General features: G+C 44.6%; 1 protein-coding gene across 4 annotated transcripts in view; it reads left to right on the top strand.

Annotated features, from left to right (window-relative positions):
* Nucleotides 1-17506: 17506 nt before the first annotated feature.
* Nucleotides 17507-25471, top strand: part of RUNX1 (runt-related transcription factor 1) — a 153428-nt gene continuing 145463 nt past the window's right edge. For 3 of the 4 annotated variants that reach the window (NM_001396968.1, XM_015299305.4, XM_025146751.3), the window contains exons 1-2: nt 17507-17633; nt 17825-17938. In NM_001396968.1, coding sequence (NP_001383897.1) covers nt 17884-17938 — 55 coding nt within the window. In that variant the 5' untranslated portion in view covers nt 17507-17633; nt 17825-17883. Of the gene's footprint in view, nt 17634-17709; nt 17939-25471 lie in introns of those variants that run through there. The other variant, NM_205227.2, reaches the window with a different exon arrangement.

Genomic DNA, 25471 nt, shown 5'->3' with positions numbered 1-25471 from the left:
TGACCCTAGTGGTTGAATCGCTGGCTTTGTTTTGTTATCTTTTGAATGCAGAAAAATGATGAATTCCCAGCTTTTCTCTGCTTATCCCTCGTGGTTCAAGCAATCACAACACTGCATGTGAAGCCACTGTCTCGGTTTCACTTTTTACCACTGGAGACTAGGAGAGTTTCAGAGGGTACCAACTGCTTACTGGTGGGGGAAAAAGCAAATGACCTCTGCAGCTCCATTTACCCATCACCACATTGCAACCAGAGGCAGCGCAGCCTATTCCATGATGCTGTGGTGTGCAGGTATGAGGTTTGCAAACGTGGTCAGCAACCAGCTCCATCACCCACGTGTGACGCCAGAGGGGGTTCATGGAAGGTACCTCTTCCTGAGGGAAGTGGGGATGCCTCAGGAAGTCCCTGGGGAAACCAATGCACAGGGACACAGCTAGCTTCAGTGATGAGTAGATAGGGGAAGGAGGAGGGGAGAAATGCAAACAGAAACATTACTGCTGAAATCTTTGCCATCTGGCTTTGAGAAGATGAACATGCAGTGTTGGTTTGTTGTTTGACTCTTTTTTTTTTCTCAACTGACAGCCAGAGAAATTTGGTGGTTTTTATGTTTCTGAAGGTTTTTCTTTTTTCTTTTTTTTTTAATCAACACCATTGCCACAGCCTTCCAAACTCCAGTCTCCTGCTCATCCCCTTCTCTTGCGTATGCATAGCCATTGAAAGCTTATAATGGAAATATTTCTGCATCCATGTAGTGGAAAACACCCGTCCAAACCGGATGTTTGAGATCACAGGGACTGACCCAGAATCTGCAGTGGGGCAGACATGAAAGCATGAAAATTTCATTCACAAAGGTTTTCTGGGACCAGCTCTTTTCTGCCTAAGCGGAGTCACGCACATACTGGCTCAGACGCTCCCACAGCACTTCCAGTGCAGAGTTGACTGCTTTTAAAATTATGCAGGGCTACATCCTTAATGGACAGAGGCCATGAGCTCGACTGGGAACAATTACCAGCTGAATAAGATGTTCATCTGCAAGGGGTGCACTTCTGCCAGCTACTACCCTTGGACAGCCCAAGGAGTGAGAGGCACAGTTGGTCCCACGCCTACTTGTTTTCCTTCCCTTTGCTGCCACAGTTTCAACTGATTTTGATTACCCTGGCGCCAAATAAATGAAAACATTTCATAGACATATAATCACCCGTCACTGCAAAGAAAGGAAAAATGCTTGTGTACTGCGTGTTTATAAATACACTTAATGAAAAAGGGAGAGCTCTGCCCTTCCCAGCTTCGTGCGGCTGCAGCCAGTGTAGCTACGTCTGGAAAGTGCCATCCCGATGTGGCCGCTGGTGTGGATGCCACTGGGAGAGACATAGCCCTGCCCTCTCCCCTGCTCACATGCTGATGATCGGTGCAGGGCGAGAGGTAAGCAACGATACCAGGTGTTCCCCAGCAGCAGTGCAGCACGTGGGAGGTGGTATCACAGTGACTTACTTACAGGTAGAACCTGCTGCAACGTGATCTGGTCAGCCTGGCACGGCTCCCAGCAGAGCGGAGTACTTCAGTGAGGCCAGGTAAGAGGAGGTGCTGCCAACAGCAGTTCAGTGGTCTGTGTGCTGCTCCCATGCTGGGTAGCATCCAGCTTGGGACACAAAGTTTTGATAAATGCTCCTCAGAAAGATCTTCTAATGATTTGGCAGTGGGTTTTCTTTATATAAGTATTCATTTTTTATTAAGGGGAGTGTTTGATTTGCCTCTGTTCTGAAGAGTACGTGCTTGTTATATAAGGCTAAATACAACTCAATACAAGAATGTCATGCCCCAAATGCAACCTTTGAAAAGGCCAGATACTATTCTGTATTCTTCTGAAAACTGTACTATTCTGTGAGAAGAAAATAGATGTGCAAAAATGTCATGAAAAACTGCCACTAAGACGTATACATTAAGCTCTTTTGACCCATATTTTGCACCTGTCAGATCTGTTTGCATCTGCCTTGGATCCATGAACGTGAACAGGCATACTGCTGACCTTTACCAAACTTTTATCTAAGCTGCAGTTTGTAGAAATCATTCATACCAAGCTTCTTTCCCTCTGAAGGCCTTGTGAGCTTTGGGTGGAGAAGAATAAAAATAACCAGATAAAGTGCACAAGTAAGATGGATAAAACACAACAAAAAAGGAGAGAGATGAGATTGCCAAATGCTCATTCCAAGTCGCAACACCTGGGCACAGAGCTCCTGCAGCAGCAGAGAGCTGCAAGTGGCGTCACTACTCTGAACACGGTGAGCTGCTCTTCCTAAGGTACAGGCAGCTGGGAATTCACATTTTTATTTATTCTTTTTTTCTTCAATGCTATGTAGCTGATGCAGCCAATGCAGCCTTTTGGTTTTTGTGACCCTGTGGTAACAGTATAACAGTATTTTGTGTTTCACTGGAAGCGACACACTACAAAGAGAAGAAGATTATTACTTTTTCAAAGAATGGGCAGTGATTTATTTTTCTTGCATGTGATGGAGGATTGCTTTCAGAGATTCATCTCTTTGGCCATGCTTCAAAGCCTGTCCTGCAACCATTAAGGGTTTCCCTGTAATACTTGAAGATTTCAGGTACTGTACAAACACCACAGCAAAAGCTGCAGCCTGTCATGAGCTGTAGAACAGCACTGTGCCTTCCAAAATGGAGAATGATTTTTTTTTCTGGAAATCAGAGCACCCAGTTTTGTAACTGTCCCCCGGGTGTAGGCTGGCCAACAGCACAGACTAGCTGTACAGAGGGAAGGGCTGGCAAGGCTGTGTTGACTGGTAGAAACGCAGAGCTGGAGAATGGCAGGGACTTGGGAAGTCATCACTTCCATCTCCGTAATGTAAGCAGGACCAGCTCAATCAACAGGTAGCACCAGTATTTCAAGCATTCCCAGTCTTCAAAACTTCCAGTGATTGTGATTTTACAGTCTTCCTAGACAGCTTATTCTAGTGTTTAATAATCTCAAACAGCAAGATTTTCCTCATGTCTGAGTCTCTCTGTCTTCAGCTGAAGACCATCAATCCCATTTCTACAGTGAATATATGGAGCACAGCTTTTTCCCTTCCTTCTTGTTGGCCTGTGATGAGTTTGAAGACCAGTAGCAACTCTCCCTTGGAAGACTGTGAGACAGTCTCAGCTGAATCCACCTATAGACCACATTTTTCAAGTCTTTCTCTGACAGTCTCTCCAGTTTATCTACACTCTCAAATCATGATGGACTGTGGAGGACTGTATCCACCAGCTGGGGTTCTGTTAGTGACAACTCAAACAGAAAGACTAAGTTGTGTGACTTGCTCGTGACACTCAGCATTTGCTTTTTCTGTAGGCAGATAACATATTTGCACTGTCAACTACCAGCCCCATGTCTTCCTCTGCAGAACTTCTGCTGAGCCAGTGTTTCTCCAGCTGGTGTTTGTATAGCTGATTATTGCTAAATATAAGACCTTGAACTTGCACTGACTGAATTTCACCCTCTTTATTCATACTGTTGCTCATTGGGTCAAGACCATCCAGGATTTTAGTCCTATCTTCCAAAGTGTTTGTGGTTTCCATTGTTTTGGTAGCATCAGTAGTAGTGCTGTTTCCTTTCCAAAGGCCTTAACACAGTGGGATTACACCTGATTATTGTTTTCTTTTTCTTTTTTAGCTGCTCCTCCACACCATCTTACTTCCTATGCACTCGCAGGTAGATAGACCAGGAAGGCATCAGGGATGGAGGTAGCTTCCTGGAGGTAGCTTCCCTCTTTTCCAGACTGCTGGGAATTTATCTGCTGTCCTTAGGCTGCTAAGTGAGGTTGCTAACAGTCCTGGGATAGCTTCAGCCCATTGTCAAACCATCCTAGGGTTCACTTCCAATGCAGAGTACGTGAAATCAAAACACTCAGGGCAGGTCCCCACTAGCATTTCAGTCTGAATCAGGATCATGCTTTCGAAGCAAGTCTCCTGTCCCTGACAGCACTTCGGCTCATACTATAGAGCACCAGTGGGATGTGCGAACACAATGACTTCCAGATGACACTAAAGTGGGAGGTATGCTCTGGTCCCAGTCAGCCTATGGGTCAGACTAACAGAAATTTGACCTAAATCTTTCTGAAATATGAATGATGTAGGGGTCAGGTCCTTAGCACCAGCCATTCCCTGCTTCTAGTAATTCCTTTCTATATACTCTCAAACTCTTGCCTCACTGCCAGCAACACAACCATGTAAGCCAGCTCCTTGTATTTGATCACATCCATAAAGACTTGCGTGAAAGATGTAACACATGATGTGGTTTCCTTGGTTCTGTTATCAAGTTTCCCTCCCTGGTGAACATCAGACCGACTCTTTCCTTGAAGGGCTAGTGTTAGATTACAACTTGTTTGACACATTCGTGCACAGAACCTTCCTCCGACTGTGGTACTGCTCCTCCAAAACGCCCGTTGCAGCCAGGCATCTGGCTGTCATTAAGGTACAACTGAACTCTAAGAAAAATCCTTTCTTCCCTATTTCCATCATTAAACACAGGGAGGCTGAACATGTCTGCAAGAGTCATCATTGGCATGTGTTTCTTAAAGGGTTCAGAGAGGACAAAGATATTCTGCCTGCACTGACGTAGAAGTGACTGCATGCTTGCTAAAACCACACCTCCGCTCCCAGGAAAGGCACTCTCAATCTGGTGACTGTTAAATGCTGCCAAAGTCTCTTTCTTAATGAGCCTGAGCAGGTAACTTAAAGCAGACAGTCACTTAGGAAAGATATATAAATGACTATTGATTTTTATTTAGGATATTGACCCGAGTGGGTTTTCTCACATATTCCTAAACTTAGACAATTTCAGGGCTGCTGTCCAGGCTCTGATGTCAAGACATAACTGGCTAACTGTGCTACCCTCTGGAAATGCTATTTGAGGTTTTTCTTATGATATTATGTCATTGTCCATGGCATAATATTTCAACACCGCATAAAGGACATGCTTTATGCATTACTACCAAATGATACAGAAATGTACACGGCTCCTAAGGAATACAGAAGGAAGTCTGTTGTTGATCAGTGCTGCCCAACTTTGATGCAGATTGCTTTAACACTTTATTCAATTAGCATTTACTGTGCCACCCATACAACAGCTGCCTTTTTCTACTGAATGCCACAGAAATGTCTGAAGAAAAGACAAATGAAGCTAAGGTAATGGAACATCTTGTATTTTGCACACATGAGTAAGTTATGGATGTATTTTGATAAGTATGAGGGCATTTTTCAAAGGCTCACATGTTCAAGCTCTCAGCAAATTTATTCTCTGCTTTGAAAGAGAACAAAAGGGACTAAAGGAACAACCTACACTGTACAAGCAAACAAAAGTAAAATTAATAGATAGAGCTCCAATCTTTCACAATAGTTGCTTTCTACTTTGTAGAGCCACAGATCAATTTGCATTTGGGGTGAATTTCTGCTTCCTGCTCTAGTGTTTCTTCACTTTGCTCTCTGCCTTGGAAGCCAGGCAGCATTTTAATGGTTCTTGTTGTCCAGTTGTGCTAGCCTCCAAGGATGTGTATTAGCTCATCCTGTGCTGCTCTTTGGAAGAAGACAAAATTGAAACATCCTTTGTCTTATAATCATTAAAAATCATAGAAAAGAAAACAGAGACGCTTATTAAGAGCAGACAGAGAAAGCAAACTTAAAGGAAAAGGGATGGCATATATTTGGCCCTTTTAATGACAAAGAGTCAACCTCTAGAAAGCTGGCTTATTCTCAAAGCAGTTGGAGTAGAGCTCAGCCACTCTGATGTTGAGTCTTTTGACCTCTCTCAGATGTCCTTAGCAAATTACTGCCACTTTCTATGTCACTGTCTAAGCCTGAAGGGAGGATCAGTAATTTTATGTACCACTGAGGTTGTGAACTGTTCAGAGCATGAGCTGAAACTTGCTATGCAATTGTACAGTGTGTAACTCCCAGAAGCTGTCTAGGACAGTTTCTAGGAATATACAACTACAGAAATACACCACTGTCACTTAAGTGATGTTCCCCTTTTATTTCTTTTTTAACTGTTCTACTGTGAGGTTCATTCCTTGGTCTCTGTGTTTCTGTTGTCCCCTTCCTGTCATCTTTTGCAGGTGTATGAGTGAACATTTCTGCATGCATTTCTGCATTATGTGGAGCTCTTGGAGCGGGTCCAGAGGAGGGCCACTAAGATGATCAGAGGGCTGGAGCATCTCTTCTATGAGGAAAGGTTGAGGGAACTGGGCTTGTTTAGTTTGGAGAAGAGAAGGCTCTGGGGAGACCTCATTGTGGCCTTCCAGTACTTGAAGGGAGCGTAAAAACAGGAGGGGGAACAGCAGTTTATGAGGGATAGTGGATAGTGGATAGTGATAGGACAAGGGGAAATGGTTTTAAACTGAGACAGGGGAGGTTTAGGTTGGGTATTAGGAGGAAGTTTTTCACACATTGGGTGGTGATGCACTGGAGCAGGTTGCCCAGGGAGGTTGTAGATGCCCCATCCCTGGAGGCATTCAAGGCCAGGCTGGATGTGGCTTTGGGCAGCCTGGTCTGGTGGTTGGCGACCTTGCACATAGCAGGGGGGTTGAAACTCGATGATCATTGTGGTCCTTTTCAACCGAGGCCATTCTACGATTCTATGATATCTTGACACTTTTTTCTGCACTCCACCATATGCAAATCACAGGACAATGCTAACTCTGTCACGCCTATCTCCTATGAACAGCATGGCCATTGGGGTGGGTTTGTATAGCCTCCATATCATCAAGTCATAATTCATGTACATCTGGAGTTCTTAAACTGTTCCAAGAGCTGAAAAGTGGCTGGAAACATCAGAGATGCCTTTCTGGGGCTGTGCTGGGAGTGGGCACCATCTCCTGAACAGCTTTCCTGAACACTACCAGAGAGGTAGTGGAGTCACCGAGCCTGGAGGTGTTCAAAGAACGTTTGGATGTTGTGTTGAGGGACATGGTTTAGCGAGAACCATTGGTGATGGGTGAATGATTGGACTGGATGATCCTGTGGGTCTTTTCCAACCTTGGTGATTCTATGATTCTACAATTCAGGTGCTGGACTCGTGAGCAGGGATGTGCTGTCACAGCTAAGGGCTTTCAGAAAGCTCGAAGGGGAAGCTTAGATTTAACACCTGCAGTGTCCACTGAGTGCCTTTCCTTTGCCTACCTCAGCCAATGACAAGTTTCTCGCCCCTTTGGTGAGACCATTGAGAGGTTATTCATAGAACATTTCTCAGTAGCTTTCTTTAACTGAAAACAGTAGATTTCATTAACTAACAAGAGGAGATAACATGTAGGAGCTGATACACTCCTGATAAGCTGACATGTTACCCCTCCTCAGACTGTGCTGAGGAAGAAATGAAATGAAAGCAAGTGACAGCTTCTGGTAAGGTTTTATGAGGATGGAAATGAGCTGTGCTCAGTTCCTGTGAAAGTTCCAGGATTCACTGTAGGGCAGAAAAATCTCCCTTCCCTTGAATGTGTGCAGGAACAAGGCATTTGTTGTTTGCAGCATTTGCAGTCATATGACCTCAAAGTCAGATAAATGTATAGATAAGGAGACAGTTTGGGTATTTAAAGGGGCAGAGCAAAACCAAGGACATGTCAGTCGCTCTTGAAGAATGGCAGCTCTGTGGGTGGGTTGTTCACAGCACCATCATGTCTGATACTGGGGACGGCCGCATAAAACCTACAGAGCAAGCTTCAAGCAAATAAGCTATTGCCAGCACTCAAAGAAAAAAATCAATAAACCTAAAAAAATGTGTTTATTTTAAGACTATGGTTCAAAAAAACAGCAACTGGCTTCCAATGACATTCCTTCTAGTGAGTTCCGTAGGTATTAGATCAGGCCTTCAGATGTTTGAAACCATGATTTCTGTCGATATCTCATTTAACTGCCTCCTTTCATGGGTTTCCTTCTGCTGGCATTTTATCCACCTGTGTGGTCTGCTCTGAAGTTCAGTGTGCTGTGCTGCTGCAATCAGAGGAGATCCAAGGATTCCCCAGATAGTTTCCCTTGAGGGTACTTGGCATGAGACCTTTCCAGGGAAAGAGAACCTTTGAACGCTATGTGGTTGTATGCCTCCAGAGATGAGCAAGCAGCAAGTAGGATACAGAGTTCAGGCTGGGGAAGACATCCCTGCCCGGTTCACTGCAGTTTCTCAAACATGCACACCCATACCTTAGGCTGACAAATGCTCAGCTATACTGACAGTGGTTTTTTTTTTTTCCCAAAAGAAATCCCTTGAGAAGAAACTTTTATCCATTGACAGCATAATGGATCTTATCATTTATCCACTGGCAAATTGGCCCAGAAAGATGGCAATGTCAGCTTGCTCCAAGGGATTTGCTCCTGTCAAGCAAGGTGAAATGGCAAGATCACTCTTTGAAACTACTGTTGATAGCAAATAATGTGCAGCAAACGGAAACAGAGCTCCGGGATATCCAACATTTCCAGTGGTCAAGCTACTGATTGCAGCAGGATTTGGAAAGATTTCTTTCCCAAGGATCCAACTTCTCATGCCAGGTCTCCATTCCACTTTACTTTCTTTTCAACTAGGTCCTGGCAGGCTATGAGACATAGTAATCCCTCAAGCAAAATGGAAACCTCTGCCAGCTTTTACTTGATTGCCTTGATTGCTCTCTTAAGCTGAACCAGTGGGAACCACTTTTTAAATAGAAATGTGTGAGTAGTTATTCAGGAAAGCATATGCCGTTGCCACATTTTGTATTCCAATGCTATTGGGCACTGACACTTTGAAAGAGACACTTGAAAAAATTTGATATATGGATACACAATATGACCAAAATTTTCAGAAACAGGTAAAAGTGCTGAGTGCCTGAAACCACATCAGGAACTGTGAACCAAACTGAAGGAACTTGGACATTGTGTTGAGGGACATGGTTTAGTGAGAAGTATTGGTGATGGGTGGATGGTTGGACTGGGTGATCCTGTGGGTCTTTTCCAACGTGGTGACTCTATGATTCTATGAACTTAACTTTCAGAAGAGTCCAGACTTCCTGTCACCAAACGGTTCCATAAGCTCACGGTGAGTGTGTGGAAAATTGTCAACCACAATTGGGAAAGCTGACAACTTTCACCATCACATCTATAGAAGACTTCCATACTGAAGGATTGTTTTAATAAGACCACCCTCCCTCCCAAGCTGAACAGAGTTGCACGTTTTTCCTACAGGTGTACTAAGGTCACAGCACTAAACCTCTGTCAACACGAAAAGCAGTTTTGCATACTGTTGCTTTCTGTGTTGTGGTACGATCTGTTTTATGTGCTTGCCTGCAGCCTGGGGTAAGAACGTTCTGGTATGATATTTCAGGGAAGGATCTTTGTAATTTCTAAGACTTCTGCATAAAAGGTTTGCAGACACAAAGGTGAAACTCTGTTCTCACTAACTGTAAGCTTCTAACAATACAGTTCCATTGAAAATGTGGCATTGGCCTATATTTAGCTGATGAACAAAAAGTAAAATTTAATAGAGAGGGTTGAAGAGGAATCAAGGGTTGTAAAAACAGAATAAAAACTTTTCATTTGCAAGTTTTCCTCCCATACTGGTGTCTGCTTTTTTATTGCTAGGAACTACCTTGAGGCTACAGGGAATCTTGTACAGCTGTCATTGTATCTTTGTAAGTTGGCCAACACATGACAAGCTTATTAAGTGATGTGAACAGAGTGCTATTGCTCGTGACTGGACCTCTCATCAACCCAGACTCCCATCCTGTGACTCACCAGTACTTCTTTCCATTAGGAGCAAGCCTTAAAGGAAATTCACATCACAGTTAATTCTCATTGGCTTTCTACAGCGTGCCTCATCCCAGTGACAGACATTCATAAACTGAGTGCATTTTTTAAAGACTAAGAGAAATGATACGTTTATTACAGCACCACCACTGCATCTGCATTATCAGATAAGCTGATTCTGAGTGAAAGTGTATCCCAATATAGGATGATCAACACATAAAGCAAGACCAAAGCTACTCTTTAAGGAGAATCCTGACTACATCCTGTTCTGCTTTCAGTATTTTAATGTTATGCGGGTAAAGATGTGGATGTTTTGTGGGTAGGAAGGCAGTAGTTTCTAGGAAAACAGATGCCTTCTCTGCTTAGCACAAAAGCAAACCTGATGCAAGCAGCTGCTGGCTGCTTCAGAACAGCCATTTTCAGTGGAGCCTAGATTGGCCGCAGTCATGCCTGCCATGGAATGGTGACTTGTGGTACAGGCCTGGCTGTCTGCCAGCCTGTGGGCCAGCCTGTGGGCCTTCAGATACAGGCGATCTCACAGCCACATCAGATCTTATTCCAACCAGAAGAGAGTACAGTTTTGGGTCTTGGGATGTGGTTCTGTTCTGACAGGGTTCACCATGATGATCATAGCAGATGTGTGGATAGAGGTGTGCTGTGACTGGCAGCACAAGAAACTCAAATGTTGTTTTGCAGGATGAGCCTAACTCTCAACTGCTCTCCACTTTTACTTAGCACACCTCCAAGCCAGCAATTAAGACATCCAAGAATTTCATGTTGAGGAAAGGGAAAAGCCCCAGACATTGCCATGAGGACTGCATATGGAAGAAAATGCAAGCAAATCCAGCATGGAAAAATGAGGTAAACAACCCATTTGACCCCTTCTTCTTTTGTTAATCTGTTTCCCAGGATGCAGGCTTTCCTCAGAAAGTCTATGAAAATAACTCTTTTGCATTGGTTCAAGGCAAATTGTCACTTCCACTCTCTTTCATTTAAGGTTGGATGAACAACAGCACTCTTCTGCTTTATTTAGTGGGAAGGACTCATTTATATGAAGCTACATACCTTTTTCATGAATGTCTGCCTCTATTTTCTCTAACACAGTCAGCCTGCCCTCATTGCAATGCCTGCAAGAATCACTCATTACCCTGATCAGTCTTCCCTCTCTACATTCAGTTCTGACTTACTACTTACTGTATCAAGTGCAATGTTTGTGTCCTCAACTCCGTGACACTTCTGAATTCTCCTCCACTCTCCTTCCTTCTTCTCGTAAGTATTTTCATGCTGTCCAATTGCAATTGCAAATGAATGCTCCCCAATCTTTTGTTCACTCTTTTACACCAGTTGTAAAACATCCCAACCATCCTCCCAGATCCTGCTTGTTGGGCATCTTCCCTAAGGCAACCAAGGCCAGCCAGGGACAATTAAAGCTTGTTAGCAGTGACTTTTAGTGAAGACATATAAATTTAGCATGCATTTTTTAGCCAGATTCCTTTAGCAACTGGGCACCCTTTGTACAGCTTTTGGAAAATCTTCTCTGTATATCTTGCTATTTACAAGGGATGTACTGGGTGAGCACTCATCAGGCCATCATACTGGATCAGACAGGAACTCAGATTATTTTGGCAGAGGGTAGTAACCAGGTGCAAGTCCCAGGCCACCGGCTTGCTCACCCTGAGCTATCTCTATACATGGTACCACACTAAAAAAGGATGCAACAGCTATAAAGACAGCAGCACTCTCTGGGTACCTGTTGCCAACTCCAGGTCTGTTGTATCCATCATAAGCAATATGTTGATGTTCTTAGAATGAGTGAGCCTTAGCCATAAATGTTGAAGTATTTTCTGAGCAATGAGACGGAATAAGGTATTTTTGCTGGGATTCCCCGTGAAATACAGATGCCAAGCATTAATCTGTGAACACACATCTGAAAAGTGATTGTAGTTTTATCACGAAATTACTTGAGTGACTTCCCTTTTAAAGTAGCTCATTCTTATTAAATAGCCATTTAATTTCTCATTCCTACTGAAGTGCCTAAAAACAAGAAACCAAAGAGATGGCGAACCCTTAAAAGTTTTCCCCAACTCATGAGTAATCCCACTGACTCCAGTAAAACAACTCACATGAAGAAACATAAGCATCTATTATCTGTTTTGCTGTGCTTGCTTTGTGACTTTACTGAGAACACAAATCCAGCCCATGCAGACTCCATCCAAGTTTAATTCTTGCTACTGATTACTGTCAGGATACTACTGAGCCAGCTCAAGTTGGTTCTCTATTTTATTTTCATCCAAAAAGGACTTTGTTGATGCAGGAATTGAGGCAAAATGCAGTGGTGGCACATGCCAAGGTAAAGGACAAGCCTGAACTCTGGCTGGAGTTGCTCCCTGGTAGGGGAGAAAGGGGAAAGGGAAAAGTTAACTTGTGGTTACCACTGGTCATCACCGGTGCTCTGTATGTCACAAGGGAGTAACATAAACGTGACATCCTGGTTTTCACATGAAGTTTAGGGGTGTGCAGGACATCTGAATTGGGGCTGGCCTGTAATGTTTGCAAGCAAGTTCAAAATGCTTCAAAGTTTGATGCGAGCTTCTATGTGTGAGCAACTTTAGGTGCTTATCTGGATATTTGAGACCTTTCCTTTTCCTCTTCTTCCCTGAAATACTCTTAGTATTCATTTATTTTCTACTTTTCTGTCTTTTCCTCCACTGCCCACAAGCATTTAACTCATACCACCAGTAAAAGACTGGTGAAAAGCCCTCCAAACTCTGTTACTGACAATAAATTAGTAGAAAAAATAATAAACAACTCCTGTATCCAGGGAGAGAAAGGACTAGAAGTGGTGGAGTGATAGTGGTGAGGTTCTGCATATCAAAGTTGCTGTAATAGAACACTCTGCAGCAGCATTGATGTAGCATTTTTGGTATAGCTGCAAAACAGGAAGACAAGAAGGAAACAGTTCATTTAGGTCAGTCCTTTTTTTTCAGCTTAGCTATTTAATCTGGGTCACTTTTGAAATGAAAGACTAAAGTATGTTTTTAAACTGCTGGAGTAAAACACTTGGGTTTTTAAAAATGTTTCCATGCTCCCCTCTGCTATGTTGACTGACAGCCTCAGTTCACAGACAGATAACAGCTCCTCTGAAATTGTATCCCCATTCTCTTCCACGTTTAAATATTATCAGCATAGATGTTACTTTATTCACAAGGTTTTGGGAGGCCACTGTATAGTAGAGCTCCCTGATAATGGTAGTACCAGGTTACTACATCACTGTGCTGCTCAGTGACAAACAATGTGCTACCTTGAGCCTGTTCCATGCCATTCTCAGCCTCTCAGCATCCACTCAGCATGTAGTTCAGGCTCAAGGTTTCTAACCTTGGTTGTGTTTCTTTTGGACATGCTGGAGGTTTGTTAGAGGCTACCATTGGAGTTTGGGGTAAACCATTGGGCTCTGAAATATTTGCAGCAGCTGAAATAATCTGTGCATGATTCTGTTTTAGGCTTCTCAGTTGCTTGTGGGACTCTGCAGCCTGCAGAATGGTTGTCCTCTGGGGCACACCTTGCCGGGGTCAGCTATAGAGTCTGATAAATTTAGGCTCTTGGAACTTCACCCGAGTTAATGTTTTCATTCCTACCAGTGAAACCATAAGTATTTGCTCTCACCAAAAAAAAAAAAACCCAAAACCAAAAACTTCTTCATAGTCTTTTTTCTGTTGTGTGGTTTTCTGTTTTTTGGGTTTTTTTTTTTGCTTGTTGGTTGGTTGGTTGGTTTGTTGTTGTTGTTGTTGATGTCATTTTCCAAATGTTAGCAACTTTATGAGATTCCGAATGTGTTCTGTTGACTGAGAGTAAGACTTCAGTGTACACAAATGGTGTGAAGGTCTGCTTTCTCAAGGTTATTATCCAGCCAAGGGGCCATACTCTGCAGTACCAAAGTGGGAACAGATTTCTTAGTATCCCTGAATGTCTGACTCCTCTACAACATTTTTTTTTTTTTTAAGAGGACTACTGGCACAACACTTTGATCTCTCCATCATCCGGTAGCTTCTTGTTAATTTATTACGTGATGCATCAGCTTCTAGATCTGAGACTGATATTACCTCCTGAAGGTTCACCGTTATCTTGCATGTTATTCATTAGAATACAAAGAATGTCTGAGTACCAGTGACACAAGTTTTCCAGCAGTTTACACTAACTGCAGGACAGCTTAAAAAAAAAAAGAGAGAGAGAGAGACTGGCATTAATGATGGCATGAGCTCATGTGGCAACCTTTGGATGCACTCCTTGGGGCATGAATTGTGAAATGATCCACTTTATTCCTTTCCTCTGAACAATGCCAGCTATGCGTAGCAGTAAATTTTGACACAGATTAATTGTAGGGCTGAAGGAACAGCTGAGGTGCACCCAGCAGAAATTGGCACTATGGTACAGTCAGCATCACCAGCAACCCTTGCCATGTTAGTTGGTTTCACAGCTTCTCTGGCATGTGTAGCAGTGGTAGGGAGAAGTGCTATCCATCCTCTCCTTTGGGTGTAGCACAGACCCACATAGCTCAGACTGTTCCCTGAAAACTTGAGGTGGTTAAACCCTAATAAAGTGTATTCCTGCATGCTATTTGAAGCCGACTGTTGGCAGAGCAGAGACCGGAGTGGCAGGCTGTGTGATGAAACAGTGAAGTTTTTCCCTTGCATCATCTGCCTTAGCTATGAGATGACAAAAGCAGCCCAACTGTTGCTGCTCACATAGCATAGCGATGCCCTGGCCTTCGAGGCAGATGACCTGGGTGAAGCACAAGCATTGCTGACATTCACTGGCACACTGCACTCTGCCCACAGCAAAGCGGATGGCTGCCTTACATGCTCTGCCTGCCTGGGCATCCGCCTCCACTCTGGCAGCCTTCCTGCCCCTTGAGTATTAAAAGAAGAGGGAGAAAAAAGTGATTTTAAAAACTCCAGTCCTCCCGCCGAGGCTCCCTCTGCCGGCACAGCCTAGCCAGACCTGGAAGGCAGTGTACCCCCAGTTCTCATAGGCAGCAGGCTCTGATCTCCAATGGGCACAGGGCCCGGACCCAGCTCTCACTGTCCTGGTGGGGGAAGGCTCTGCCTTTGCCTGGTAATCTCTGAGTTATTTATGTTGCCACAAAGTGAGGTTTATCCCAGACCAAAAATTGGTCATGTCTTGGGAGACTCTGGGAAGGATAGTCGGAAAAAAAAGCCAAAGCTTGCATAGTTGAGGCATAGCAGAGGTGTAAGCTGGGCTTACAGCATCCAAGCAGAGTGCCCCTGTTTTCCTGTCCTTGCTGCCCAGAACTGCTCCTTCTGCAGCTTCAGCAAATTGATGTTCTCTATGGAAAACCTATCTCCTGTGCACACACAGCTCCCCTACTCACTCTAGAGGAAGCCAGGGTGTAGACTGCACTTGCACTAGAAATGCAAGTCAGGAATTCAACTTCCAAAGTTGCAATAAGTGGAAGCAATGAACAAAGTGCCTAATTTTGCCAAGGGTTCATTGGTCCCAAATACGGGCACAACCTCAGAGTCCCACAGCATCCAGCACCCCAGGAGCAACCTGCATGGACTATGCACTGTGCATTACTGCAGTGCTCCACCTACCAGTATTTTTGCTATTACTGTAGCATTGCTGAGCTAAACCCTGAGCACTTAGCTTTTCTCTTGGGCAGGGATCTCTCTGACAGGAGTAGGCATTGTGCTGAACAGGGACTGCTGGACTTGAACCTATGGGAAATTTACAGAGCTGTCTGGTGAGCGCACAAATACTTGTGTCCTTCAAGCACTCCATCAGAAATTACCATCATAGAGATTCAAAATGATGCTTTTTTCTCTTTCTCAACAGCTTATTTTTTCCCTCTCCTCTCCTCTCCTCTCCTCTCCTCTCCTCTCCTCTCCTCTCCTCTCCTCTCCTCTCCTCTCCTCTCCTCTCCTCTCCTCTCCTCTCCTCTCCTCTCCTCTCCTCTCCTCTCCTCTCCTCTCCTCTCCTCTCCTCTCCTCTCCTCTTTACTCTTTCTTTTTTTTCTTCCTTCCTTCCTTTCTTTCTTTTTCTTCCTTCCTTCCTTTTCTCTCTCTCTCTCTCTTTCTTTCTCTCTCTCTCTATTTCTTTCTTTCTTTCTTTCTTTCTTTCTTTCTTTCTTTCTTTCTTTCTTTCTTTCTTTCTTTTCTTTCCTTCCTTCCTTCCTTCCTTCCTTCCTTCCTTCCTTCCTTCCTTCCTTCCTTCCTTCCTTCCTTCCTTCCTTCCTTCCTTCCTTCCTTCCTTCCTTCCTTCCTTCCTTCCTTCCTTCTTTCCTTTCTTTTTCTTCCTTCCTTCCTTCCTTCCTTCCTTCCTTCCTTCCTTCCTTCCTTCCTTCCTTCCTTCCTTCCTTCCTTCCTTCCTTCCTTCCTTCCTTCCTTCCTTCCTTCCTTCCTTCCTTCTTTCCTTTCTTTTTCTTCCTTCCTTCCTTCCTTCCTTCCTTCCTTCCTTCCTTCCTTCCTTCCTTCCTTCCTTCCTTCCTTCCTTCCTTCCTTCCTTCCTTCCTTCCTTCCTTCCTTCCTTCCTTCCTTCCTTCCTTCCTTCCTTCCTTCTTTCCTTTCTTTTTCTTCCTTCCTTCCTTCCTTCCTTCCTTCCTTCCTTCCTTCCTTCCTTCCTTCCTTCCTTCCTTCCTTCCTTCCTTCCTTCCTTCCTTCCTTCTTTCCTTTCTTTTTCTTCCTTCCTTCCTTCCTTCCTTCCTTCCTTCCTTCCTTCCTTCCTTCCTTCCTTCCTTCCTTCCTTCCTTCCTTCCTTCCTCTTTTTTCTTTCTCTTTCTCTTTCTTTCTTCCTTTCTTTCTTCCTTTCTTCCTTTCTTCTTTCCTTTTCCTTTCATTCCTTTCTTTCCTTCTCCTTCTTTCTTGAGTCTTTCTTTTCTTCTTTTCTATCATTCTTTTCTATCATTCTTTTCTATTATTCCTTCCTTCCTTCCTTCCTTCCTTCCTTCCTTCCTTCCTTCCTTCCTCTTTTTTCTTTCTCTTTCTCTTTCTTTCTTCCTTTCTTTCTTCCTTTCTTCCTTTCTTCTTTCCTTTTCCTTTCATTCCTTTCTTTCCTTCTCCTTCTTTCTTGAGTCTTTCTTTTCTTCTTTTCTATCATTCTTTTCTATCATTCTTTTCTATTATTCCTTCCTTCCTTCCTTCCTTCCTTCCTTCCTTCCTTCCTTCCTTCCTTCCTTCCTTCCTTCCTTCCTTCCTTCCTTCCTTCCTTCCTTCCTTCCTTCCTTCCTCTCTTTTTTCTCCCTCTCTCTGTCTCCTCTCTCACACCTCTCTGCAGTGTACTTTCCCCAGTCAGTGGTCTTCCCTACAGCTGATTCCTAACGTTATACAGGATGACTTACACATCCTGCCCCAGCAGCCAACTAATACCCAGCTTTGAATTACTATTGAATAAGCAGCAATGAAATCCCTATCAAAATAATCAGTAGTTCCAAAAACCACAAACAACAAAACAAGCAGCGTTGCACCAGCTCAGCACGCCCGCCTGCTGCACACGGGCCGGTGAGTCATTTCTCTTTTCCCTCCCTCAGCAGCCTCCATGGCTGCCTCGCGCAGCCCCGGGGAGGGCAGGTGGAGTGGGTAGGGCATGACTTCAGAAAGTTAAAAAAAAAAAAAAAAAAGAAAGAAAGAAAGTTGACATCACTCGGGTCACGTGACTCAAAGGGACCAATGGAGGCAGGTTATGGAAAGGGGAACAGTTAAATTTGTAATTTTGGTTGTGTGAAACACTTCTTTGGGCCTCATAAACAACCACAGAACCACAAGTTGGGTACAGAGGCAGTCACACAAGAGCGGGTCCGGGATATTGGTCAGCAGGCAGGGCAAATCGCTTTGACTGCAAACCACAGAGTTTCGTAGAGTGGTAAGCATCATCAACCACAACCGATCCGCTATTTTTTTTTTTTCTTCTTTTTAAGAAACAATTTCAGAGTTCTTTTAGCAAAAGAACCTTATTATTTGCTTTGGGTTACTCAAGAGGCACTGGGATAAAGCAGTGTGATGGCTGGGCAGAGGGTTGTAACCATGACCGTTCTTCATTTTTCACCTCCCAAGGTAGAAGAAATCATATATTCCTTCACTGTGAAGAGAAAGTGAGTTTTAAAGAGGAAACAATGGCTTCAAACAGCGTATTTGATTCACTTCCTTCTTACCAGCACTTCTTGAGAGGTAAGTGCCATTCATACTTGCTAAATATTCCTTTCACTATCCCATACATAAGCAAATGCATGTCTGGAGAGAATTTGAGGACTTTCTTGTAGTACACGCTTTTTCCTACTTCAATTTTCTTCAAGGCGTTCTTGTTCAAGCTAGTATCTGAGCTCGTTGGAATACCACCTTATTACTTATCATCCACAAAGGAGATTATAACACGGGCTCATTTAAGCTGTTCAAACAGGCATCGCATTCCTGTGAATTTTCTCTTCATAAATCAAAGTCTGTTCGAGGAGCTCACATGAATTACAGCAGATACAATAGCAGTAGCGCAAGCCTCTTTTGATTCCTTTTGGCAGAATTATGACTTTTTGAGCCACTGCTGTGAAAAATGACAGCCAGCTGCATACGACACCCATTACAGGCTGCACCCCCGCGAGCGAGCAGCAGGCTCGTGCCGGCAGCCAGCAGAGCGTGATGCTGGCTCACTTACACTGTGCTGTCAGCCTGGGTGAAGGCACACTCACCGGGGAGAAGCCGGGAAAGCTCAGAAACCTGCTTAAAGTTGGCTGCAACTCACGTGGCTCCGGAGAAGCGATGTGGGTAAACTCAGGGTTTCTGTCGATGCCACGCAGGTCTCTGATTACTTTGAATTATTGGCTGCAACCAATCCTAGAGAAATGAAGTAGTGCTGTAAGGGCTGGGGAAGGGATTGGAGTGCAGCCCCCGGCAGTCTGACTTGTTTCACTGTGACCAAGCATATTCAGAGGCTTGCTCAGTCATGGGTTATTCATTCAAGTGAGCCCGGGACTGGCACGAGAAACTTGTTCATTTTCTTGTAACTGCCTTCCCAAATAGCTCATGATGCAGCTGAACTTTTCCCCTTCCATGCACACCCTCTGAGCATCCGAGCCCCTTCTGCAGTGCCGTGCCTGCCGGATGACAGCGTGCAGACGGCTCATCAGACTTGGCCAGCATGCTGCAATACAGCAGAGCTGTGTAGCTCTTTATAACTGCAGACTACAGCTTCCCGGCCTTGCCGCTGCTGTCAGCGTGAGTCACGCGTTATTCCTATTAATATGCGAGCTGGGAATGCGGAAGGCTCGCCCCTGCTGCTGTGTCACAGCAACTCTGTGAACCCTGCGCTGCTCCCACCGACCACCGTGGGATGAGGGCAGAGTGCCAAAGCGCCCACCATCTCTCTTTGCTTTCTTTTCTACTTTTGGCCCCCCTCCTGTGATGAAAAGTTTTTCTGCTTCTCTCTTTCTTGGCGCCAGCGGGGAGCTGAACGCAGTGGGCTGCGTGAGTCAGGCAGGCTCACAGCATCCTGGCTCGCAGCATCACCCAGCCTGCAAGGGGAGATGCAGGAGGCTTGGCAGGAGGCAGCTGGCTGCTCCCAGCACTCACCGTGCTAATGTTTTGCCAGCTCCGCTTCCAAGCGAAGGAAGCAATACTGTTAGAATAGCAAGAAGGATCTTCCTGCGTTTTGTCAGCTCTTTTTTTGTTGTGTTTTTTTTTTTTTTTTTTTTAACTCACCCAACTGTTTGCTGTTTAATCTGTAGTACAGGAAGACTTGAGGAAATTCTGTCTTTCTGATAAAATGAAAAATAGTGAGCCTCACGGGGCAGCACTTGCAGAGTGCCAGGACACAGCCAGCCTGTGGGATGGGCTGGGGACAGTTGAGGCCATCCTGCAGGCAGGAGCCCCAAAAGTGCAGGGGAGCGACTGCATGGGGACTAAGGGCTGATTCTTTCTTGTCTACGTTTGCTAAGGGTGGTTAATCCAGCCGGTGGTTTACTTCAGCGCTTCACTATAGGCATCATTATCTTTCTCAGTACTGCTTGCACTCTTATTGTTAACACTGCAGTAATTTGTACTCCTTCATGGACAAGGTCCCCGTTATATTAGATACTTTAAGGTACAGATCCTGTTAGGTATCCAGCACAAGCGAGGTGAAACTGCAGCTGTACAGTGCAGGAAGAGCTTGGGCAACAGCGCTTCGGTTGGGTTATAAAGCAAATGCCTCATCATTGTGAAAGAATATTGCGTTTAAACATGGAAAGCTGCAACGTTCCTTTTTTGTTCCTGTCTTTGCTCAAATGAACTTCGGACAATTTCAAAATCCTGGGCACAACAAGAGTAATGCTCGGGCCTCGGAGCAAGAAAAATAATCATCCCCAGGGCAGATTGTTCTCAGCCATATTTCTCAACAGTGTTTACACAGAGCGGCCATTAGAAGTGTCCCAAACCGTCTCTTCTTTTTTTTTCCCGCCAAAATGTATTGCACTTTCGCCTTTAACTGAAATTATGAGGTAAAGGGAAAAGTGACTTGCTTTCTGCCATGGATTTCACTTTATCAGCCCATGCAGTTCTCTGGAAGGAAATCCATTGCTCTTTTTTTTTTTTTTTTTTTTTTTTTTAGCGTGGCACTATGTGAAAATTGGGAAAAAAGAAAGGGAATGGGGAAGCAGAACCATTGTTCCAGCCCCCGTGAGCAGCGACAGACATAGAAAGCCTGACATATTAATTGAATGTGGTACACCACAAAGGATATAGCCCTCTTTCTATCACACCACACCAGGTCCTTGCTTCTGCCACTAGGTAAAGAAATGAGGATTGCACTGAAACCTCCAGTGATGTGCTCTGCGTACTGAACACATTTACATGTTTACCAGCCCCGCTTTTAATGATGGCCTCGTTTTCCTAATGGCCTCTTTCAGTTTATGGCCTGGGCTGCGTGTTAGGAGTACAAAATGAGAGCCTTTTTATGGTTGTTTTGTTGTTCTGGTACAACCCTCAATAAAACATCATCCCTTTCTCAAACCAGGGTTCGTATCAGCAAGGCTGCCATTTCAACTCGTACACAAGCACGGTTTCTAGGATGAGGACAGATTTGCTGGCTTTATTACGGATTGGGTGTGATTTCATGTGTATGGACTGGGTCACAGCAATGGTATCTTTTGGGTAGAAGGACCAAAACAAGACCCATTGGAGGGTCTTGTGTTAAAGAGTGCATGTATAGTTTCTAAAAGAAGCCTAGATAATTACATGATACCACTAACCCTGTAATGTCTTTGTTTTTCTTAGGAGCATTAGGCTGTCCTGTAAGGTTTCCTAACAATTTTGCCTGCAAAAGAAGACAGCATAATTAGTCCTTTTACAAAAACACTGGTTTTTGTTTTTTATGGGGTTCTAAATGTTATGAAGCATAATATTTTCCAGGAAGGCACTTTCCTCATTTTCCCTTTTGCTATAAGGTCTAATTATTTCAGTATGCAAAGAAGGTTGCTCCTGGTTTTGCCTTTGTAGTAGTTTCTGTTGATTAATCAAGGCAGTGAAGCTTTGTGGTGCAACATTTTCTTGGTTTCTTATCAAATGGAAATAAACTCCAGCAGAGCACTTCTACAGCATGGAAAAACATACCACGTGTGCTTTATTCTTAGTTTTAACACTGTAGTGACCAGCCATCATGGGTCTCCTCCTTTGCACATGCTAAATAAAAACATTGCAAGAAGCTCCTTCTGCTTGGAAGGGTTTCTGTGCCTGGTTCTGTGGACGCCGATATGCAAGTGTAATTGTTTCTCCTTGCACTTTGGTTGCTCTGACTTGTTTTGTGATAGGATTCATGCAGGTAGGTTGTTCCCAAAGCCCCTAGCACTATATTTGAGTAGGAAAATGAGCCGTCCGGAAGCTCCCTGCTATTCAGGTCTGGCTCTGTAGGTTCACACTCTCAGCATAGGCAACCTCCCTAGACTCAGGGAGGTCCACAGAGGGTTCTGGCAGAGGGCAGGACAGTGTGACCGCTCTTCCCACCCAGGGTTGGCTTCATTCCCCTACAGAGCTCCGTCTGTCTCTGTGATCCTTCAGCAGGGTGTACAGCCCCAGGCTGAGATCAAAGCAAGCATCCACCTCTGTGCTGAGTGTTTCCAGTTTCAGCTTTTTTGTGGTCCTAATGGGACATCAAGCACTGCAGAAAGACATCTACTGCGAGTACAACTTGTGTCTTCAGGCCTGGGTGTGTGACACTGGGAGAAGTAATCATGCTAGAACCAGAATCAGATGATCTGTGAAAGACATGTTCCTCTGGGAGATGCAAAATACTCAGCAGTGCCATGTACTTGGAAAGGCTTTTCTTTCCCTCACCCAAGGAAGGAAATGGCTCTTTTTGCAATAGCATAGGCTGGGTTGTGACTGCGTAGAGAGGGAGCTTTTCCAGCCCATTTGCAGACTGCCTGAACTGCTGCACAGAGTCAATTTGTGTCAGCATTATAAAATACTAACTGTGTCTTGTGAATGGGAAATTGAACTAAAGCTCATAAAAACCTCGGTTTACTGGAAGAAAAAACATGAACACCGTCAAATTTACACAGCTTTCTCTGAGACTTGTTCACTCAAAAGCCTTGAGAAGCGCTGAGAGACCCAAACACAGGAATTCCTGTGAAGCACGTGGTGGGGTGAAGTATCTGACAGAGATGAATACGTTGCTTCAGTAAGATCAAGAGATTTTTATCTGAGGCCAAAATACTGAACTGTGTGTTTAACCAATCACACTCAGCTTAGTGATGGACTGTGATGTCAGTCTCAGCAAGGACTCAGGATTAAAGTTGGCTTGCAGATACCCAGGATTGGCATGCCCAAGTGTGTCCTTTTCCCACCAACAGAAGAAACTCACCCCACTGTGTGACCCCACTACACACAGCAGGGCCCCGCTGGTCTCAGCAGCTGCACTCCTAAAGGGGCTGCCTGAGGTCTGGGCAGGATACTGGGACCAGGTCCTCTCATGTGGATGTGGAGCACAAAAGTGAGATGCAGAGCAGGTTCAAGAGCAAAGGGAAATGCCTCTTGCTAGTGCTCTGCAGAAGCTGCCAGCCATGGTGCCTCCGTAAGGGATAACATGAGGTTGCTCACCCCTATGACAAGGTATGGAAACCCATCTTCCTCCTACAGGGGACAAGGGCTTGTACATTGAAAGCTGCCATGGCACGTGCCCCACATAGGTAGTAAGACCTCTGTCAAAGGCTTGAGATGCTCGTGCAAACAGGTGGGAAAGGTATGGCACCGTGCCTTGGGAGAGCTCAGTAAAGTTCACACCAGGGATGTGATGCTGACAGCTGTTCTGTACTTTTGCAGATTGCAGTGTGCAAATATGTCCTTACTTAGTTGTTGTTTTGTTTGTTGTTTTTTTTTTTCCAAATTTTATTTATCTGTGTTTTCTGTTTGGTTTTTTTTTTTTTCTAAAGCAACTGTGGCAGCTGGCTCACCTGTTCCTATTCCTTTCTCTGTGCTGTCAATGGAGCAATAATGGTGGATGAAAATGGTGGATGATTACAGCCTAGAACTCATTGCCATACAATGCCATTAAAACCAAGAGTTTATTGGGATCCATAAATCAGCCAAGTCTTTAAAACAGACAACAGTTTCTTGATATGTACCAGCCAGGTAAAAAGGAAAGAAGCTTTTGAAAGGTTAATTTCTGCCTTCATCTCTCACTGCCATATTTCAGAGCACAAACCATTCTCTGCTAAAGCTCGGAGAGAAAGCTTCCCGTGTAAGCTGGTCTGTCATCTGCAAAATGAATTGTAGCTTCCTCCAAAACATCTGGTACTGGCCGAGGGGAGAGACAGGCCACAGGCTAGGTGACTCACTGGTCTGAGAGAGGGATAAGAAAATATTACAGTACCTTTGTTACCTCCTCTGTCATCTTACGAGAACGGATAATATTTGTATAAACTTGAGTCAGCTTCCCAAATAATAGATGAGCAGCCTGGATATCTCCTCCATGAAGTGTATTGATGAACTGGGCTGGGTGACCAATGTGCTTAAGTTTAAAGCAGCAGAGCACCTATAAAGGTCTGCAGTAACTTGGTGAAATCCATGAAAGCACTGACATATTCACAGTGACACTGCCTGCAGGGCATATTATTCTTGCTGCCAGTGGAAACAAGACTAGAAATTAAAAGCGCAGATTGACGATGTAATCAATTTTCAATTTTCTTCCTCTTAGGTCCCAGCAGACAGTAAGGCATGAGTGACCAAGATACATTTTAGTCTGAAACGCTGAATTGTCTGTAAAGATGTGTCCAGACAATTTAAACTAGGAAGGAGAAGAAAGGGCACAGAAGACCTGGCTATGAAAGCAGAGCAGCAGGGAGAGCCAGTAGGCGCTACCTGGTAGAGTTTCCAATTCATCCTTAATGCTGTCCGCAGGGCTCGCCACTTCTGCTTGCAAGTGAAACTCTGTGAAATTGGGTAGTTTCACTTCACCAAGATCTGTGAGAACATTTTCTCCGCCTTTGATCTGTCTGGGCTTTTCAGCCTGTGCTTTTTGTTTTGAGTTTCTGATTCCAGTGAACCCAAAAGCAGCCCGAATCAGGGGCTAGGGGCTTTTTCTTTTGCCTTCCGAGTATTTGCTCTTGCAGAGTGCTTTCTGTTGGCTGGTTTCACGCTGAAGCTGTGATACTGAGATGTGCTAGGAAGCTGCCCTTTGGTAGAGTTTTGGCTGCCAGTTGAAAGGCTGAACTCTCATACAAATCTTTTCCATCAATGCAGCATGAGGGAACTCGCAACCTGATGGTTTGGATGCGATTTGCTATAAACATTTCACTCAGGTGTACTAAGGGAAAATTTTGCAATGCTGGTCAAACCAGAGCTATCGGGAGGCACTGGAATGCCTCTGAAATGCCTCTTGGCATTCAGATGAGAAAGATGCCCATTTGTGAAATATTTGAATACTGGGGGGTGAAGGAGCACAGATGAGCATCCATATTCTTTCTGGCAAATGTCTCGCACTTCCCCAGCCCTGCATGCAGCTGTCATAAGTGCCTTTTCAGGCTGGCTTTGTGGCATTCACCTGCATCGTGCCGAGCAAGGACATGCCAGGGCGTATACAGAAGCCTTGAACAAGCACTGAGGGATGCAGAGCTCAGTCACCGCTGTTAAAGCACCCTGCATTGTCCTCAATTTCAGCAAATACATGCACTGTGAGCAAGCCAAGCAGCTGGAACAGGGCATCACAGGCTGCACAGGGGACAGATGAGCCTCCTTGCCTGTCAGCACTTGGCTCTCTTTATCTACGTGCTGTGGTACCAAAAGGTAGTAGAAGGCAATCTGGCACAGCGAAATGAAGGCTTCCCTCCATCTCCTGCGGTGACACTGACAGATGCAAGTAATCACCAGCAAACCCTGGGATGTGTAGGTGTGCTCAGTGCTGGTGTGCGGGGGTGGCAGGTGCACCTCCGGCTGTCAGTACTGTTATTAGCCACGTGGAGAGGTTCAAGACATCTCTGCTTTACTCCCACTTGCCTGCAGCTGCGCTTCCACCCATCTCCATAGGCATGGCCAGGAGCAAAAAGCAGTGCTTGGGATTACATCCTGCTTCCTCCCAGGCAGTGACAAAATGGCCACCAGCTGTGAAGGGCTGGGTCTGTCCCCCCAAGAGCAAAGACTAATACAAGAATGAAGTCACGAATAAGACAGGAGGTGAATTCTGAATGCCAGTGCTGACCTAGGGGCTAAATGAACCTTTGCTTTGAGGTGCAGGTGTAATTC

This window comes from Gallus gallus, chromosome 1 (genome assembly GCF_016699485.2).
Source record: "Gallus gallus isolate bGalGal1 chromosome 1, bGalGal1.mat.broiler.GRCg7b, whole genome shotgun sequence".
In the NCBI taxonomy this organism is placed as follows: domain Eukaryota; kingdom Metazoa; phylum Chordata; class Aves; order Galliformes; family Phasianidae; genus Gallus; species Gallus gallus.
The sequence above is the reverse complement of the archived record's forward strand: the minus strand, read 5'-3'. Positions and strand labels throughout refer to the sequence as shown.